This window comes from Equus przewalskii, chromosome 15 (genome assembly GCF_037783145.1).
Source record: "Equus przewalskii isolate Varuska chromosome 15, EquPr2, whole genome shotgun sequence".
Taxonomy (NCBI): Eukaryota; Metazoa; Chordata; class Mammalia; order Perissodactyla; family Equidae; genus Equus; species Equus przewalskii.
Genome location: NC_091845.1, coordinates 39150871 through 39168701, shown reverse-complemented (window position 1 = coordinate 39168701; position 17831 = coordinate 39150871). Strand labels below are relative to the sequence as shown.

Here is a 17831-nt window from a genome sequence, read left to right as displayed (position 1 = left end):
GTGAATCACTGTGTTCAACCCATTTTTGTTGTTTTAGGGCACTTGATGTATTTTGATAGGGATCCTTTAACTGTCATTTGTATTGAAAAAGCTCTCTCCCAGGTTGTGGTTGATTGTTTTTACTTTCTTTATGGTGTCCTTTATTGTACAGAAATTTAAAATTCTAATTTAAATTATCTTTTTTAGATTTAAAAAAATTTTGAGATCATTGTGGATTCACATGCAGTTGTTAAAAATAATACAGAGAGGTCCTGTGTACCCTTACTTAGTTTTCCCCAATGGTAACATCTTGCAGAACTGTAGTACAATATCACAGTCGAGATATTGACATTGATGCAGTCAAAATAAAGAACAATTTTTATCACGAAAAGGATCTTTCACGTTGCCCTTTTACAGCCACACCTACTTCCTTCATGCCCCATCCCCTCTTTAACTCCTGGCAACTACTAATCTGTTCTCCATAATTTTGTTACTTTAAGAGTGTTAAGAAATGAAGTCATATAGTATGCAACCTTTTGGGATTAGCATTTTTCACTCAGCATAATTCCCTTGAGATTCATCCAAGTAGTTGAGTGTATCAGTAGTTTATTCCTTTCTATTGCTCGTTCCATGGTGTGGATGTACCATAGCTTGTTTTGCCATTCACCCATCGAAGGACACCTGGGTTGCACCATTTGTTGAAAAAGCTATTTTTTCCCCATTGAATTGCTTTTGCACCTTTGTCAAAAATCAGTTGGGCATTCTTGCTTAGGTCTATTTCTGGATTCTGTATTCTGTTTCATTGATTTATGTGTTTGTCCCTCCACCAATACAGTCTTGATTACTGTAGCTATCTAAGTTTTGATATTAGGTAGAGTAATTCCTCTTTATTGTTCTTTTTCAAAATTTGAAATAGGGGCTGGCCTGGTGGCGCAGCGATTAAGTGAGCACGTTCTGCTTCGGTGGCCCGGGGTTCGCAGGTTCAGATCCTGGGTGCAGACATGGCACCACTTGGCAAGTCATGCTGTGGTAGGCATCCCACATATAAAGTAGAGGAAGATGGGCATGGATGTTAGCTCAGGGCCAGTGTTCCCCAGCAAAAAGAGGAGGATTGGCAGCAGCTGTTAGCTCAGGGCTAATCTTCCTCAAAAAAAAAAAAAAAAGAATTTTTAGCTATTCTAGTTCCTTTGCCTTTCCATATAAATTTTAGAATAATCTTGTCTATATCTATAAAAATTCTTGCTGAGATTTTGATAGGAATTGCCTTAAACCTTGAATTAGTTTCCTAGGGCTGCTGTAAGAAAAATTACCACAACCTTAGTGGTTTAGAATAGCACACACATTTATTTTCTGACAGTTCTGGAGACCAGAAGTCCAAAGTCAAGGTGCTGGCAAGGGCTATGCTCCCTCAGTGGGCTCTGAGGAAGAATCCATTCCTTGTCTTTTCTAGTTTCTGGTGGCTGCCAGTACCCTTGGTTTGTGGCCGCATCACTCCAATCTCTGCCTCAGCCTTCACATCCCCTTCTCCCTCTGTGTGTGTATGATCTTCCTCTGCCTTTCTCTTATAATGACAATTGTGATTGGATTTAAGACCCACCCAGATAATCTCCCCTTGTGAAGATTCTTAATTTAATCACATCTGCAAAGACTCTTTCCTTGTAGAGTAACATTTACAGATTTCAGAGATTAGGACCTGATATATTTGGGTAGCCATTATCTAGCCTATTACAAACCTGTGTTATCACTTTGGGAGAATTGACATCTCTGCTATGTTGAGCCTCCCAATCCATTAACAAAATGTATCTTTTTGTTTAGATCTTTGTTGATTTCTTTCACCAATGTTGTATAGTTTTCAGCAAACAAATCCTTTACATGTTTTGTTAGATTTACACCTAGGTATTTCATTTTTTGAGCAATTTAAATGGTATTATATTTTTAATTGGGTTTCCACATGTTCATTTCTAGCATACAGAAATACAGTTGATTTTTGTATATTGATTTTGTATTCTGTGACCTTGCTAAACTCACTTATTAGTTCTAGGAGTTTGTTTTGTAGATTTCTTGGGATTTTTCTACATAAGCAATTTTGTCATCTACAAATAGGGACAGTTTTATTTTTCCTTTCTGACCTATTTGCCTTTTTTTTTTTTAATTGGCACCTGAGCTAACATTTATTGCTGATCTTTTTTTTTCTTCTCCTCCTCAAAGCCCCCCCCCCCCAGTACATAGTTGTATATTCTAATTGTAGGTCCCTTCTAGTTGTGCTGTGTGGCATGCCACCTCAGCATGGCTTGATGAGCGGTGGCCTGTCCGTGCCCAGAATTCGAACCAGTGAAACCCTGGACCACCAAAAGTGGAGTGTGCAAGCTCAACCATTCAGCCACGGTGCAGGCCCCCATCTATTTGCCTTTTGTTTCCTTTTCTTGCCTTAATTACATTGGCTAGAACTTCTTGCATTCTGTTGAATAAACGTGGTGAGACCAGACATCCCTGCCTTGTTTCTGATCTTAAGGAGAAAGCATTCAATCTCTCACCATTATGGATGTCAGCTGTACGTTTTCTGTAGGTGCTCTTAAAAAGTTGAGAAAGTTCCCCTCTGTTCCTAACCTTTTCTGAGAGTGTTTATCATGAATGGGTGTTGAATTTTACTAGGTACTTTTTTCTGCGTCAATTGATATGATCATGTGATTTTTGTTCTTTAGTCTGTTAATATGGTGGGTTATGTTGATTGATTTTCAAATACTGTACTGGCCTTGCATCCCTTGAATAAATATCACTTGGTCATGGTGTATAATTCTTTTTATGTATTTCTAAATTTTATTTGATAATGTGATTTTTGTGTCTATGTTCATGAGAGATATTGGTCTGTATTTTCTTTTTTTTTTTGTACTGTCTTTCTCTGATTTTGCTATCAGGGTAATGCTAGCTTCATAAAATGAATAGGGAAGTGTTCTTTCCTACTTAAAAAGATTTTGGAGAATTGGTGTTAATTCTTCTTTAAACGTTCAGTAGAATTTACTAGTGAAGCCATCTGGGCCTAGAGATTTCTTTTTGTGGGAGTTTTTAAATTACTAATTCAATTTCCTTATTAGAAATTATCTGTATTATATTGAGTGAATTGTGGTAGTTTGTATTTTTCGAGGAATTGTCAAATTTATCTGTGTAGAGATGTTTGTAGTATTCCTTGTTATCCCTTTTGACGTCTGTAGGATCTGTAGTGATACCTTCTATTTCATTCCTGATAGTGGTAATTTGTGTCTTTTCTCTTTTTTCTTTGTCAGTCTTACTTGAGATTTGCTAATTTTATTAATCTTTTCAAAGAAACAGTTTTCTGTTTCACTGATTTTTCTCTGTTGTTTTGGTTTTCACTTTTATAGATTTCTGCTCTTTATTCCTTGTTTTTGCTTGCTTTTGGTTTATTTTGCTTTTTTTTGAGATTTTTTTTAATTCACCATTTTATTTTTATTTTTGTTTATTTATTTTTTATTTTTTTAAAGATTTTATTTTTTCCTTTTTCTCCCCAAAGCCCCTCCAGTACATAGTTGTATATTCTTTGTTGTGGGTCCTTCTAGTTGTGGTATGTGGGACGCTGCCTCAGTGTGGTTTGATGAGCAGTGCCATGTCTGCGCCCAGGATTCGAACCAACGAAACACTGGGCCGCCTGCAGCGGAGCACACGAACTTAACGACTTGGCCACGGGGCCAGCCCCCAGAGTACACTATAATTGTTGATTAGGTTATGTTGACTGATGGTATTTTGAGTTCTTTGTATCCTTGCTGATTTTCTTTCTGGTTGTTCTAGCAATTGTTGAGAGTGGTGGTGAAGTTTCCAGCTTAAATTGTGGATTTGTTTATTTTTCCTTTCAATTCTATGAGTTTTTGCTTCACTTATTTTGCAGCTCTGTTGTTTGGTGCATATACGTTTAGGATTGCTATTCTCCTTGGTAGAGTGACCTTTTTATTGTCATATCATATCCCTCTCTGTCTTTGATAATTTTATTTGCTCTGAAGTCTACTTTATCTGATATTAATATAGCCACTCTTGCTTTCCTTTAAGTAATGTTTGCATGATATGTCTTTTTCCATCCTTTTACTTTCTGCCTATCTTTGTCATCTCTCTGTTGTCATCTGTAGATTGTCTTTTTTTCATTCAGTTTGAGATCTTCCTGGTTCTTGGTATGATGAGTGATTTTTGATTGAAACCTGGGTAATTTTGTATTTTGTTCTGAAACTCTGGATTATGTTTTAGCTAGCTTTTTCTGACATTCCTCTGACAGAGGAAGGGGAGGGGAGGTGCTTGCTGATTACTGGGAAGTGGAGGTAGAAGTCCAGGTTCTCCTCTCAGCCTTTGTTGATACCTGAAGGTGGGTGAAGTCCTTTTTACTGCCAGACAGGAGTGGGAGTTCTAGTTCCCTAGGCCTCATTACTACTGAGCATTGGTGAAACTTCTGACTTTCCACTAGTTCTCCTCTGACACCATCCCAACAGGGAGGGAGAGAACCTCTTTGTTACTGCTTGGGTGGGCATAGAAATTTAGGTTCACCCTGTGGTTTCCACCAACACCAAGGGGTGAGAGGAGGAGGTTAGAGGGATAGCACATAGTTACTGAGCAGTGGGGGTGAAAGTCACAGCTCTCTTGGCCTTCTCTGATGCTACCCCAGTGGGGATATTAGGGTGCCTTGTTACAGTCTCATGAGGGTGGAAGTCTAGGCTCCCATTTGGTCTTTGCTGTTGCGGGTGGGAGTAGGGACACAGTGTTTTCTGTGGTGTTTGGTTGGAATAGAGCTGGTATTGTCTAAATGTTTTCTGTCTTGCTGTGCTACCCGCTTCCTGTTCCTTTGGCTAAAGAGAGCAGACTTTTGTTGGGACTTTTTTTTGTCTTATCTGTTGGCATTTCTGAGTTGCCAGCTTTTTCAGCTCCAATCTTGGGATATTTGAGGCCAAAAGAAAACCCAGGGAATTCACTACTGTGTCTTGCCTTGAGTCCTGGCGTCCCTAGCTGGTTTGCCTTCTTCTCTAGACTTTTTAGAATCTCATGTTTATTTTATATATAACATTTAGGATTTTTTGTTGTATTTAGTGGGAAACTAGGAAAAAAATACATCTTCTCCATCTTTGTGCAAGTAGAAGTTCATTTGTTTTTTTTCTTTTATGTGTAGTGTTTTTTGATGTCTTTTAAAATGAAATCCTGGTGCCGGCTTGGTGGTGCAGTGGTTAAGTGCGCATGCTCTGCTTCTCGGTGCCCCGGGGTTCACTGGTTTGGATCCTGGGTGCAGACATGGCACCACTTGGCAAGCCATGCTGTGGTGGGCGTCCTACATATAAAGTAGAGGAGGATGGGGGCCGGCCCAGTGGCGCAGCGGTTAAGTTCACACGTTCTGCTTTTCGGCGGCGCTGGGGTTTGCTGATTTGGATCCCAGGTGCAGACATGGCACTGCTTGGCAAGTGCCATGCTGTGGTAGGCGTCCAACGTATAAAGTAGAGGAAGATGGGCATGGATGTTAGCTCAGGGCCAGTCTTCCTCAGCAAAAAGAGGAGGATTGGCAGCAGTTAGCTCAGGGCTAATCTTCCTCAAAAAAAAAAAGAGAAAAGAAAAAAAAGTAAAGTAGAGGAGGATGGGCACTGATGTTAGCTCAGGGCCAGTCTTCCTCAGCAAAAAGAAGAGGATTGGCAGCAGTTAGCTCAGGGCTAATCTTCCTCAAAATAAAATAAAATAAAATAAATGAAATCCTTTCTTATCCTGACCTTCTACTATATTCTAAAAATTTTCAAGTTTTGCTGTTTTACATTTGTATATCCAATCCACCTGATCTTTATCTTGTTTGTCATGGAGAAGTGAGCGAGGAATCTAATTGTTTTTCTACATAGATGACCGCTTGTCCTGGTGCCTTTGAACGACTCCTTGGCAAGCTGGTTTTGGGCTCTAACTCTGATTCCGTAGTTCACTATCCACTCTGTCCCTTGTGACACTGCCTTACATACAATAGCTTTCTGATAAGTCTTTATTTGGTAGGATAGGACTCCCAACTTCAAATTTGTTTTACCTTCTTGAGTTTTGGCTCTGTCTTGGGAATTTAAATCCAAAAACAAAATAAGAACAGGAATGGCAAAATCAATAGTGAAAAAAACCCTGTTGGAACTGGCTTGGGTTTGCATTGACTTCAGAGTATACCACCTATTTCAGTGGCCTTGTTTTCTTTAGTGATTTTGGTTTTATTTACTTTGACTTACCCAGGTCAAAAAATACCACGGGGCCCCTCCACAGCTTGGCTCAGGGCAGGGTTTAATTCTTTAGAGTGGGAAATTGCTCGTGATGACCGTGGTCACCTGTGGACACCCAGCAAGTCCCACAATGCATCCGTGAGGTTGCTAGCCTTAGAGCTGGTGTTCTGAGCTGCCTGAAGCTGGTGTGGGGGAGAGGGAACAATGTGCAGGGTTCTAGGCACTCTGTTGGGTGTAGAGGACTAGAGAGGCCAAATAAGTTTTGTTCACTGGCAGTGAGTTTGTAAATATGTGTTTAAGAAACGAGTCCTGTGATTAGTGCTTGATGTGTGAGGAGTGGTCAGTTGCTATACTTCTCTGTGCAAATGGTTTTTCAGTCTTTTCAAAAGTATTTTTTTTAAGACTTAATAATTGTTACGTTTCCCACATTGCTTTATCTCTTTCTATACAGGCACACATTTTTCCCCCAAACCATTTCAAAGTGAGTTGCAGAGATTTTTGGTACTTCATCCCTAAATACTTCAAAATTGAGGACAATCGTTTTCAGAGCCACACCACCATCATCTCACCTAAGAAAATTAACAATAAATCTAATCTCTGCCCACATGCAAAATTCCCCAATTACCCGTTTGGGAGCTGGGGTTGTGTGTTTTTTGTTTTCTTCTAAAGTAAATTAAGGATCCAGTTAAGATGTGCACACTGGGGCCGGCCCTGTGGCCGAGCGGTTAATGTTCCATGTGGCCCACTTGGGCAGCCCAGGTTCATGGGTTCATATCTGGGTGTGGACCTACTCCTTTCATCAGCCGTGCTGTGGAGGCATCCCACATATAAAATAGAGGAAGATTGGCATGGATTCTAGCTCAGGGCTAATCTTCCTCTAGTGAAAAAGGAGGCAGATTGGCCATAGATGTTAGCTCAGGGTGAATCTTCCTCACCAAAAAAAAAAGGTGCACACACTGCATCTGGTTGCTGTCTCTAGGTCTAGAACAGTCCCCTTGTGTTTAGGAGTGTCAGCATTTGGACAGAGCAGGCCAGTTATCTTATAGAAGTTCCCCTATTCTAGATTTGTCTGATTGTGTCTTTATGGTCCTTGTATTTCCTATAAACTGAAAGTTGGATCTGCCCGACAAATATAATGTGAGCCATATATGTCATTTAATATTTTCTGGTAGCCATGTGAAAAATAAATTAAAATAAGCAGGTTGAATTAATTTCAATGTATTTTCTTTATTTATTAGTCATAATTTAATATTTATTTACTTAATATATTTAATATATTTATTATTCATAATTTGTTAATATTTACTTAATATGTTTTGTTTAATAATATATTTTATATCCAAAATATTATCATTTTAATATGTAATCAATATTTAAAAAGTATTAATGAGATAGTTTACATTCTTTTTTATGCTAAGTTTTGAAAATCCAGTGTGTATTTTACTTAATGGACCAGCCACATTTCCAATGCTCAGTAGCCACATGTAGCTTGGTGGCTCTGCACTGGATAGTGCAGGATGAGAGTTGTTGCAACTCAGGGAAGATGTTTTTGACAGGAACACTTAGGGAGTAGTAATGGCCTGTGCACGACTTTGAAACCATGGAGACTGCTGAAGTCTAAGTCTACTCTTTTTCTTTTTCAGGCTCTGGGTGCTCTGGGATGGAGCAGGTGTGCAGAGGGTGAGGACCCAGCTCTGGGACCACATCGCTTGCTTCTTTTCTTAGTGGGACTATCGGCTTGAGCAGACTTGGGCCCAGGATGAGGATGTCTGTGAGCCTCTCACTGCTGCTCCCTCTCTGGGGGAGGACCTTTCTCCTTCTGCTCTGCGTGGCCGTGACTCAGTCCCGCTGGCCCAGTGAACCTTCGGAGGCCGTCAGGGACTGGGAGAACCAGCTCGAGGCATCCATGCACTCTGTGCTTTCAGACCTCCATGAGGCTGTACCTACTGTGGTTGGCATTCCTGATGGCACGGCTGTCGTTGGGCGCTCATTTCGAGTGACCATTCCAACAGATTTAATTGCCTCCAATGGAGAAGTCCTCAAGGTGAGACCAAATATAAAGCATCAATGAGGAAGAATTCTTGTCTTCCATTTTGGTTTTTAGTTTTAGTTTTTCAATTCTACTCTCCAGCAATTCTGAGCTCATTTCTTTCAGGATCTGCTAAAAGAAAGGGACAGCCACAAATGTTCACAAGAGGGTCCCCATACATCTCAGAATAGCATCTTAAACCTTTATTCTTGTGCCCATTTTGAGGGTGTCACCATTAAAAAGCCTTTACATCTGTACTCTGGAAGGTCTTTTGGTCATTGAGTTAGGGATTTGATGGAAGGGCCTGTGTATAAAGGAAAAGGTCTCCTTGCATTAACCATTGGATTAAACCCAAGAAATACAGAACTTTTAAATACTTCAAACCTGTTTTTTTAAAATAAGGTATAAATAAATATAGGAGTTTAGCTCTATTTGTTGTTCTGTGTTTACTAATGTATTTGTTCACTTAAGAACCAAAATTAGTACCCAAACTTCAGCCATGCCCCATTTCCTTTTGGGGAAATAATCCAGAGAACAAGAGGATCTGACACCCATGTAACAGCAGAGTGTCTTGGCAGGCCCAGGATGGAAATCAGGTGAAACAGGAAGCTTTTGTGTGAAGAAGCACCATATCTTTGTCTGGGGTTGTGGGACCTTGGAATTTCCCCTATATCCTGAGTGAGTTTGCATGGTGTCCATGTGGGTGGGTAGGGTGTACCTTTCAAACTATGAACATCTCTCCTAGAGCAGAGGGCAGCATGCTTTTTCTTAAGTGCCAGATAGTAAATATTTCAGGTTTTGCAAGCCATACGGTTTCTGTTGCCACTCCTCATCTCTGCCAGTATAGTATTAAAGTAGCCATAGATAATATATAAATGAAAGGGCATGGCTGTGTTCCAGTAAAACTTTACTTAGGAACACTGAAACTAGAATTTGAATTTCCTATAATTTTCACATGTCAAAAAATCTTCTTTTCATTTTTTTTCTCAATCATTTGAAAAATGCAAAAACTATTTTTAGCTCATGGACTGTAAAACAAGTGGCAGGCCAGATTTGGCTCACGGCCATAGTTTGCTGACCCCTGCCCTACAGCATTCTTTCCTTAGAGGTGTGACTTGAAAATGGCTTAAAAACATGTCAAGCTCTGTACTTTGTTATGGTAGTTTTATATCTGTTTGCATGTACACTTCTACATATACATAGTGTTGTGGCTATCCATTGCTGTGTTTAAACCATCAAACTTAGTGGTTTGAAACAACCAATTTGTTTTGCTCACAGTTTTGTGGCCAAGAATTCAGGGATTCAGAGTTCATCTCTCTGAGGGAACCTCATCTCTGCTTAACATGGTACTGACTAGAGTGGCTCATCTGGGGCTAAAGGATCCACTCCCAAGATGGTTCATTCCTGGCTGGCAAGTTGGTGCTGTGTGTTGACAGGGAGCTTAGCTGGGGCTGCTGGTCAGGGTCTTTGGTTCCTCTCTATGTAGACCTTTCCACAGGCTGCTTGGATTTCCTCACAGCGTGAAAGCTAGGTTCCAAGATTGAGTTTTCCAAGAAACAGGAAATGGAAGCTGCCAATCTCTTAAGGCCTGGACTTGGAAACTTGTACAGCGACACTTCCGTTCTACTCCAGTGGTCAAAGTACATACAGGCTCTGGCGAGTCCTTACCGCCTTGCCTCTCTCTGACCATCAAGACCCAGGCATCTGGGGGCCGGCCTGGTGGCGCAGCGGTTAAGTTCACATGTTCCTCTTCTCGGCTGCCCGGGGTTGGCCGGTTCGGATCCCGGGTGTGGACATGGTACCGCTTGGCACGCCATGCTGTAGTAGGCATCCCACATATAAAGTAGAGGAAGATGGGTACGATGTAAGCTCAGGGCCAGGCTTCCTCAGCAAAAAGAGGAAGACTGGCAACACTTAGCTCAGGGCTAATCTTCCTCAAAAAAAAAAAAAAAGACCCAGGCATCTGGATTAGAAATGGTCACAAATTCTATACCGCTTTTCCCACTGAGAGGTGGGTCTTTGCCCCTTTCCTTTAAATCTGGGCAGACCCACTCCCTACCTGCACCCTTCTTGTACTCTCTTCCTTTTCTCTCTTGCTCCCTTTATCTTTAGGTTATGGCTTATTCGCAGGGTGACCTTATGTTCTCAGAGGTGGTCATACTTCTGAAGATCCTGGCTTACTTCCATGGAGCTCTGTCTACTTCTTAGAGGGTTTGCAAAAGATTTCCATGCAATCTTCATAATACCCCAGCTAGCCAGATGCTAGTCTGACCAATAGATGAAGAATGGCAATTTTGGAGGTACCTTTCTTGCCCAGCATCAAATTTGATCTTCTGAATATCCAAACTCTGCGGTGATTGCCTTTGTTCCACTGGCCATTGGGATGTTTTACATGGATTAGTCTTGACCAGAGGTGCCTTGCATCTATACAGTGAGCTGGATAATTGCTGTATCTGGCAGAGAGACATTTAACAGGCTTATTCACCAGAGGAGTAAAGAGATTTTACTGGGAAAACAGGATTTTATCTGAGCATATTTATCAGTATAAAGCAGACCATTTAGTAGCTGATCAGCCTGTAGAAAAGCAGATAAAGGGGTGTGACTTTTCATCCCCCACAGTCTTACCATCAGGGTTCTGTGGAGTGGGAAATCAGATCAGAAAGCCTGACTTCATTCCTGGAACTTTGATCTCCCTATGTGTAAAACGGGATTGGGAAGTCTTTATATTAAAGGAGTTAGTTTTTTCTCCTTATTATAATAATGATGTATAAATGTACATTGTAGAAAAGGGAGAAAGAAAATCTCTTGTGGGCCAGCCCTGGTGGCCTAATGGTTAAGTTCAGCACATTCTGCTTGGCAGCCCCGGGTTTGGATCCCGGGGACAGACCTACACCACTCTGTTAGTGCCATGCTGTGCTGGTGGCCCATGTACTAAAAAATAGAGGAAGATTGGTATGGATGTTAGTTCAAGGTGAGTTTTCCTCAGCCAAAAAAAAAAAAAAAGGCCAGCCCCATGGCCAAGCGGTTAAGTTTGCACACTCCGCTTCAGTGGCCCAGGCTTTTGCTAGTTCAGATCCTGGGCGCCGACCTAGCACCACTCATCAAGTCACGCTGAGGCATTGTCCCACATAGCAGAACTAGAAGGACCTACAACTAGAATATACAACTGTGTACTGGGGGGGGGCTTTGGGGGAAAGAAGAAGAAAAAAAACATTGGCAACGGATGTTAGCTCAGGTGCCAATCTTTAAAAAAAAAAAAAAAAAGAGACAGTCTCTTGTGATTCCTACCAGTCAGCAAACTCCTCCATTATTTTCTATGTTCATCAAGAGCTGTCCATGTCACATACATACAAGGACATCTTGGACAGACCTGAGATCACACTGGACATATTTTTTTTTATTATTATTATTGAGTTCATAATAGTTTACAGCATTGTAAAATTTCAGTTGTACATTATTATTTGTCACCATATGAGTGCTCCCCTTCACCCTTTGTGCACACCTCCCAGCACCCTTTCCCTGGTAACACCTGAACTGTTTTCTTTGTCCAAGTGTTTATCTTCCACATATGAGTGAAACCATATGGTGTTTGTCTTTCTCTGTCTTGCTTATTTCACTTAACATAATACCCTCCAGGTCCATCCATGTTGTTGCGAATGGGACGATTTTGTCTTTTTTTTATGGCTGAGTGGTATTCCATTGTATATATATACACCACATCTTCTTTATCCAATCATCGGTCGGTGGGGACTTGGGTTACTTCCCTGTCTTGGCTACTGTGAATAATGCTGCAGTGAACATAGGGGTGCATAAGTCACTTTGAGTTATTGATTTAAAGTTCTTTGGATAGATACCCAGTAGCGGGATAGCTGAGTCATATGGTATTTCTATAAGTTTTTTGAGAAATCTCCATACTGTTTTCCATAGGGGCTGCACCAGTTTGCATTTCCACCAGCAGTGTATGATGGTTCCCTTTTCTCCACACCCTCTCCAACATTTGTTACTTTTTGTCTTAGTGATTATAGCCATTTTAATGGGTGTAAGGCAATATCTTAGTGTAGTTTTGATTTGCATTTCCCTGATGATTAGTGATGTTGAACATCTTTTCATGTGCCTATTGGCCATCTGTATATCTTCTTTGGAGAAATGTCTGTTCATATCCTCTGCCCATTTTTTGATCAGGTTGTTTGGTTGTGTTCAGTTGTGTGAGTTCTTTATATATTATGGAGATTAAACCCTTGTCAGATATATGATTTGCAAATATTTTCTCCCACTTGGTGGGTTGTCTTTTTGTTTGATTCCTGGCTTCCTTTGCCTTGCAGAAGCTCTTTAGTCTGATGAAGTCCCACTTGTTTATTTTTTCTTTTGTTTCCCTAGTCTAAGAAGACATGGTATTCGAAAAGATCTTTTTAAGATCTGTGTCAAAGAGTGTACTACCTGTATTTTCTTCCAGGACTGTTATGGTTTCAGGCCTTACCTTCAAGTCTTTGATCCATTTTGAGTTTATTTCTGTGTATGGCGTAAGATAATGGTCTACTTTCATTCTTTTGCATGTGGCTGTCCACACTGGATGTATTTTTTTTAACCATTTTTCATTCAGTGTAGCTTGAGTTTTTTCCCCTGGTTATTAAGTATTCTTTGGGAATGTAACTTTGAATGGCTGCCCAATATTCTTGTGTATGTGAGGAACATTTCAGATCTTGGTCCCCAGGAGGCTTGTTGGGGTAACCTCCAAATCATATCCATCACTATTACTGTCATCTAAGCTACCATTTGCTCACCCCTTCCCAGGCTCCCCACCTCTGTTCTTGACCCGTCACTCTCTTTTCCATGCTAAGGCAAGAGACATCTTTATCTTTGTAACCTCCCCCGCCCCCATTACTGAGCTGCACTTAGAATCAAGCCCCATGTGATCTGGCCTCTGGCCTCCTCTCTCTTGCCTTTCCCTTTGCATACCGTGTCCCAGCTACACCAGCTTCTTTCTGTTCCACAAACATGCCAAGCTCATGGCCCACCCCAGGCCTCTGGTTGGTTCTTTCTTCTGTTGACATGGGTACAGCCACCTCTTCAGGCTTAGCTTGAACATTGTCTGGGGCATTGGAGCCCTTTTTCTCCACCTGGATGAAAGTAGCTTTGCCACAAAACCCTGTGTTATCTTCTTCTTAGCAAATTTTTGTACTTGAAATTCTTATCTTTTGTTATTCTGCATGTTTGACTCCCATCATATAGGCCCTCAAATGTTTATAGGCTGGCAGAGGGAATGAGGACCCTTTCAGTGCCTACAAACCTGCTTTGGATTGTCAGAGTCTCCCTAGCTGTGTGCAGGGAGAAATGCCAGCCCATGTCAAGGGCAGCAAGAGACTAACTTTGCCCGAGCTTCATGTGGGGTTCCCAGTGAGGGTTGGTCTTCCTGCCAATTTGGACATGGCCAAGTTGCCTAATGAGGACTCAGGTAGAGCGTGGTCTCTCCTGAGATCTGATGAGATTAGATGATGTGGTTGTCATACTTGCTGACTGGTCAGGTGATGTATATAGGGGTTGGTGATGGAATAAGTTAGTGTTTGTAGCAGACTGAGTAAAAATCTGTTGAAGGGATAGAAGGTTAAGCCTCATGCTATGTGAGTTGCACTAGCCACTTTCCAAGCCTTCTTTGACCTGTATGGTTGTGGCAACTCTGTTGTGGAATCACAGTGGCAGGGGGTGTGCTGCTTGATGTTAGTCAGGTGTACCCATCAGGTAACATCAGTTCCTAAAACAAGGGCTTCCCTGTACTTTATATACCACACAGCAAGGAAGCAGGTCAGGAGAAAGAAGAGGGGACTTGCTTGCCTGGAGGATGTAGTCCTGTAGTGCTGTGTCCCACGCTTGATACCCTTTCATATCCAGACAGCTCTCGTCCAGTCTCAGCCTGGCTGGCACCTATTACTTCCCCTGCTGTTCTCTAGCTCTGCCTTAGGAATTGATTTCATGTTATCCACCCCAGCTTAACTCCCAGGTGGATTCCATTGACCTGATGATGCAAGAATGGACTGCGGGCTGTCTCCAGGCCCTTCTGGCCAGCATGACCTTCCTGAGAGACTTGTCCCGGGGACTCTCTCCTTTCCTGTGGCCTCAGGGTACCCCAAAGCAGATGGTCCTGGCTTCTGCCCCCTTGAATGAGACTGGATGCCTGTATGAAAAGCTCATCCAAGATCTTGTCTTTTCTTTGCTCTCACAGTTGCCTTTGGATCCTGGAGCATTGTCCCTCCTCATCAGGGTTTGTGGGGTTGGGTCACACAGAAGCCAGCTTGACCTTTGCTGGGTGGATCATAGGCTGTCCTGAGTTAGCTATAGTATACGTTACCCATCGTGACTCTTGTCTCCTTAGAGATTGGTGTTGGTTTCCTGCAGGTGCTTCTCCTCTGACTTGAGTGAGTGTGGGGCTGTGTGACGAAGATGATTATATGCCTAGAGACGTTCTAACCCCTCCTCTCTAGCGTGGTCAGGAGAGACATCTTTGCATCTCATGAAATGACTAGGCTGCCCCTCTAGAGCCCCCTCAAATACCTCATTTTGGTAGAGCCTGCAATGATGGCTTTTCATCCCTACTTCCTCTTAGCCTCCTTGCCTGGAGACGATGTGGACTTTCTCTCAGCCCAAGATGTCGGCAGACTGGGAGCAGCCCTTCCTGGGACTGTGCTCTTAGCTGCTGGTGTGGGCACTCAATTGTTCCCCTGAGAACAATGGACACTCTTTTTAGCCAGGAAGGGGAGCTCATGAAAGGAGCGTTTCTTTGGATGCTTGAGAGCTTTGTGGCAGCCCCGCCTGCGTGAGATGAACTGCAGTTTCTTTCTGCCTTGAGTGGGTGTTTCCTGGCTCTGAATGGACCCCTTGTGAACACAGCACACCGGGGAAATGCGGGGTGGCGAAGGAAGGCATCCTTGGGGGTGGGTTGTCAGAATGGCATTTGTCCAGACACATCAACTCAAATACTTACTGAAAATACAGGCCTCTATGTTTAAAAAAAAAAAATTACAGGGACTGCAAGAATATGACAAAGTAAAAATAGATGGTGTCAGGGTTTGGGATTGAGGATCCTAAGAATTTTATTAATGGCTGTAACTATGCGAAGTTGTCCCTTACTTTTGGGGGAAAAATACTAATTTTTGTTTTTAGTTAAGAACAGTTAATGTCAGGTAAAATACTTCATAACTCAGACCAGAAGGGTACTGATTGGGCTGTGCAGATTGTGTTCAGAATGTGATCCTGTGGCCTTGGCCTTTGTGGCATAAGCTGTGTGCTCGTTTGAGGTTTGCATATCTAGCAGCAGGACCAATGATTATCTCTCTTGGCTCTGCTTTACTCAGCAAAGCAAAGGCCCCTCATACCCAGTTTCACCATGGTTCCTCACCTCGTGGGGACAAAGTCTTGGCCCCTTTTTTTTTTTTTTGATTTGATTTTTTCCTTTTTCTCCCAAAAGCCCCCCCGGGTACATAGTTGCAGATTTTTACTTGTGGGTCCTTCTAGTTGTGGCATGTAGAATGCTGTCACAGCGTGGCTTGATGAGCGGTGCCACGTCCACGCCCAGGATCCGAACTGCCGAAACCCTGGCTCACTGAAGCGGAGCATGCAAACTTAACCACTCGGCCACAGGACCGGCCCCAGTCTTGGCCCTTTGACCTCAGTCCAGAGGCTCTTCCTGTGGACCTGTGCCATCTCCCTGCAGCCCAGCCATGTGACTATGCATGTGCATCATTTGCAGAAGCTGAGTTTGGCCACAGAGCAGATTTGTCTCATTGTCATAGTCCGTGGCACAGACACAGGCTCACCTTGAATGTGAGTCAACACGATGGGGGCTTCTGAAACTTGATTGGAGGTTCAGACTTCCTCAGAACGACCATTTCCTACCTCCCTGAGCAGAGGAGCGCTCCTGGTCAGCCTGCCCCAAGGAGGCCTTGACCACCTCACGTGTGAGTGCCTCCAGGGTATTCCCTATGGTATTCCCAGCCATAGATGGCTGCAGGTTGGCCCAGCTCTACAGTTTGACTGAGGGGTGAGAGGGCTGAAGGGTCAGGAGCCGGTGACCAGGTCTGAGGGAGGTGGACACTTTGCCAGGGCAGGCTGCTAGAGGTCCAAGCAGTGGGGTGTCACAAGGCAGCAGTTCATGCCACTTTGAAATGGATCACTGAGAAGAACCTCTTGCACATCTGTGGGGAATTCAGAGGTGTTGGTTGGAAGGTGCTACCACTGAGGCCCAAAGAACCCTCCAAAAGGTTTATAATGTGAGGGAATTCTCACCAAATGCAGTTTCTTGTTTATATTTTTATTCTAAAGATCCTCTTTTACTGGCCATCATTAGCTCACGCAAGTGACATGGGTGTGAAAGTGCTTACCCATTTTTCTAGAGTGTTTGCTTGCCGTTTCTAAGTCCCACAACTCCTGTATAGGTGATATCTTACCCGTAAAGCTTAGGTTTTCTTGGTTTCTGAAGCCAGCAGTCATATAATTAATTAGGCCCTGATGAGAGTCTAATTCTTCAGTTTTGTCTTTCAGCTATGCCTAGCTGGCTGGCTCATCCTGGGTAGAAACCTGCCTTTTGATGAGGGACTGAGTAATGGAGCTCCTCTGCCCCTTTGCTCTTTCTCCAAGTGTGGAAGGATACTAGTTTGGGGTGAGAGACTTTGCTTGTGTTGCATGGTGTTTTAACACAGGTGCTGTATCTTTATCAGACTGGGTGTTTGACAGTCTATTGTGTGAGAGAGGGCATCAGCAAAGCAATTGGAGAGAATGCCTCAGAACTGAACTGGGAGTCATTTACTAGTCATCTGCTGGTATAGATTGATGAGTGACCAAAGCCTTCACATTTGGCAGTTCCCTAGTCATTGGTCATGGTGATTCATTGTGGGCATCACTGGGTGGGTAGTCTTTAACTCTTTATGGGTCTGCCCAGGTTTTTGTGGTTTTGATTCTTAATATTTGGGGATGTACTTTTTGTTGTTAGTGCCATTGAGTGGATTCCAACTCCTTGCAACCCTGTGTACGGCAGAGCTGAACCCTGCTTGGTCTTTTTGCACCATCATCTCACCTTCCAGTGCTGTATCAGATAATTGTGCTATTCGTAGGGTTTTCTTGGCCAATTTTTTGGAAAGTACATGTCCAGGTCCTTCTTCCTAGTCTTTGTTAGTCTGAAACCTGTCCACCATGGGTGACCCTACAGGTATTTGCATGGCTTTCAGCATCACAGCCACATGCAGCCACCACAGTATGATAACCAACAGATGGGTGGTGTGGTTCCCTGACTGGGAAATGAACCTGGGCCACCGTGGTGAGAGCACCAGATCTTAACCACTAGACCACCAGGGCTGGCAAGATGTACTTTATGGATCAGAATTTCTAAAACTGGGTGTGTGGCTGTTTGAAGTCTTGTTTTCCCCAGTGCTGGGCTTGCCTTCCATCTTGCAAGCATGTCCTCTCTGATGGTGGCTGAAACTGGAAAGATTTCTGGCTCCTTCTGCGTGGCCTCTGAGCTACAGCCTATGATCTTCTCAAATCAGGCTTACTCCTGCAGTTTCTGCCTCTTGTAGCTGTTCTTACTGCCTGAAGGCTTCTTTCCAAGATGACTG

At 42.8% G+C, this 17831-nt stretch overlaps 1 protein-coding gene across 16 annotated transcripts in view; it reads left to right on the top strand.

The window, feature by feature from the left end:
- Positions 1 to 17831, top strand: part of DAG1 (dystroglycan 1) — a 59295-nt gene that overhangs the window by 32432 nt on the left and 9032 nt on the right. For 15 of the 16 annotated variants that reach the window (XM_070575291.1, XM_070575292.1, XM_070575296.1 and 12 more), the window contains one exon: positions 7844 to 8244. The exons of the other annotated variant lie outside the window; for it this stretch is intronic. In XM_070575291.1, the coding sequence (XP_070431392.1) occupies positions 7960 to 8244 (285 nt within the window). In that variant the 5' untranslated portion in view covers positions 7844 to 7959. The remainder of the gene's footprint in view (positions 1 to 7843; positions 8245 to 17831) is intronic. 16 annotated transcript variants of the gene reach the window in all.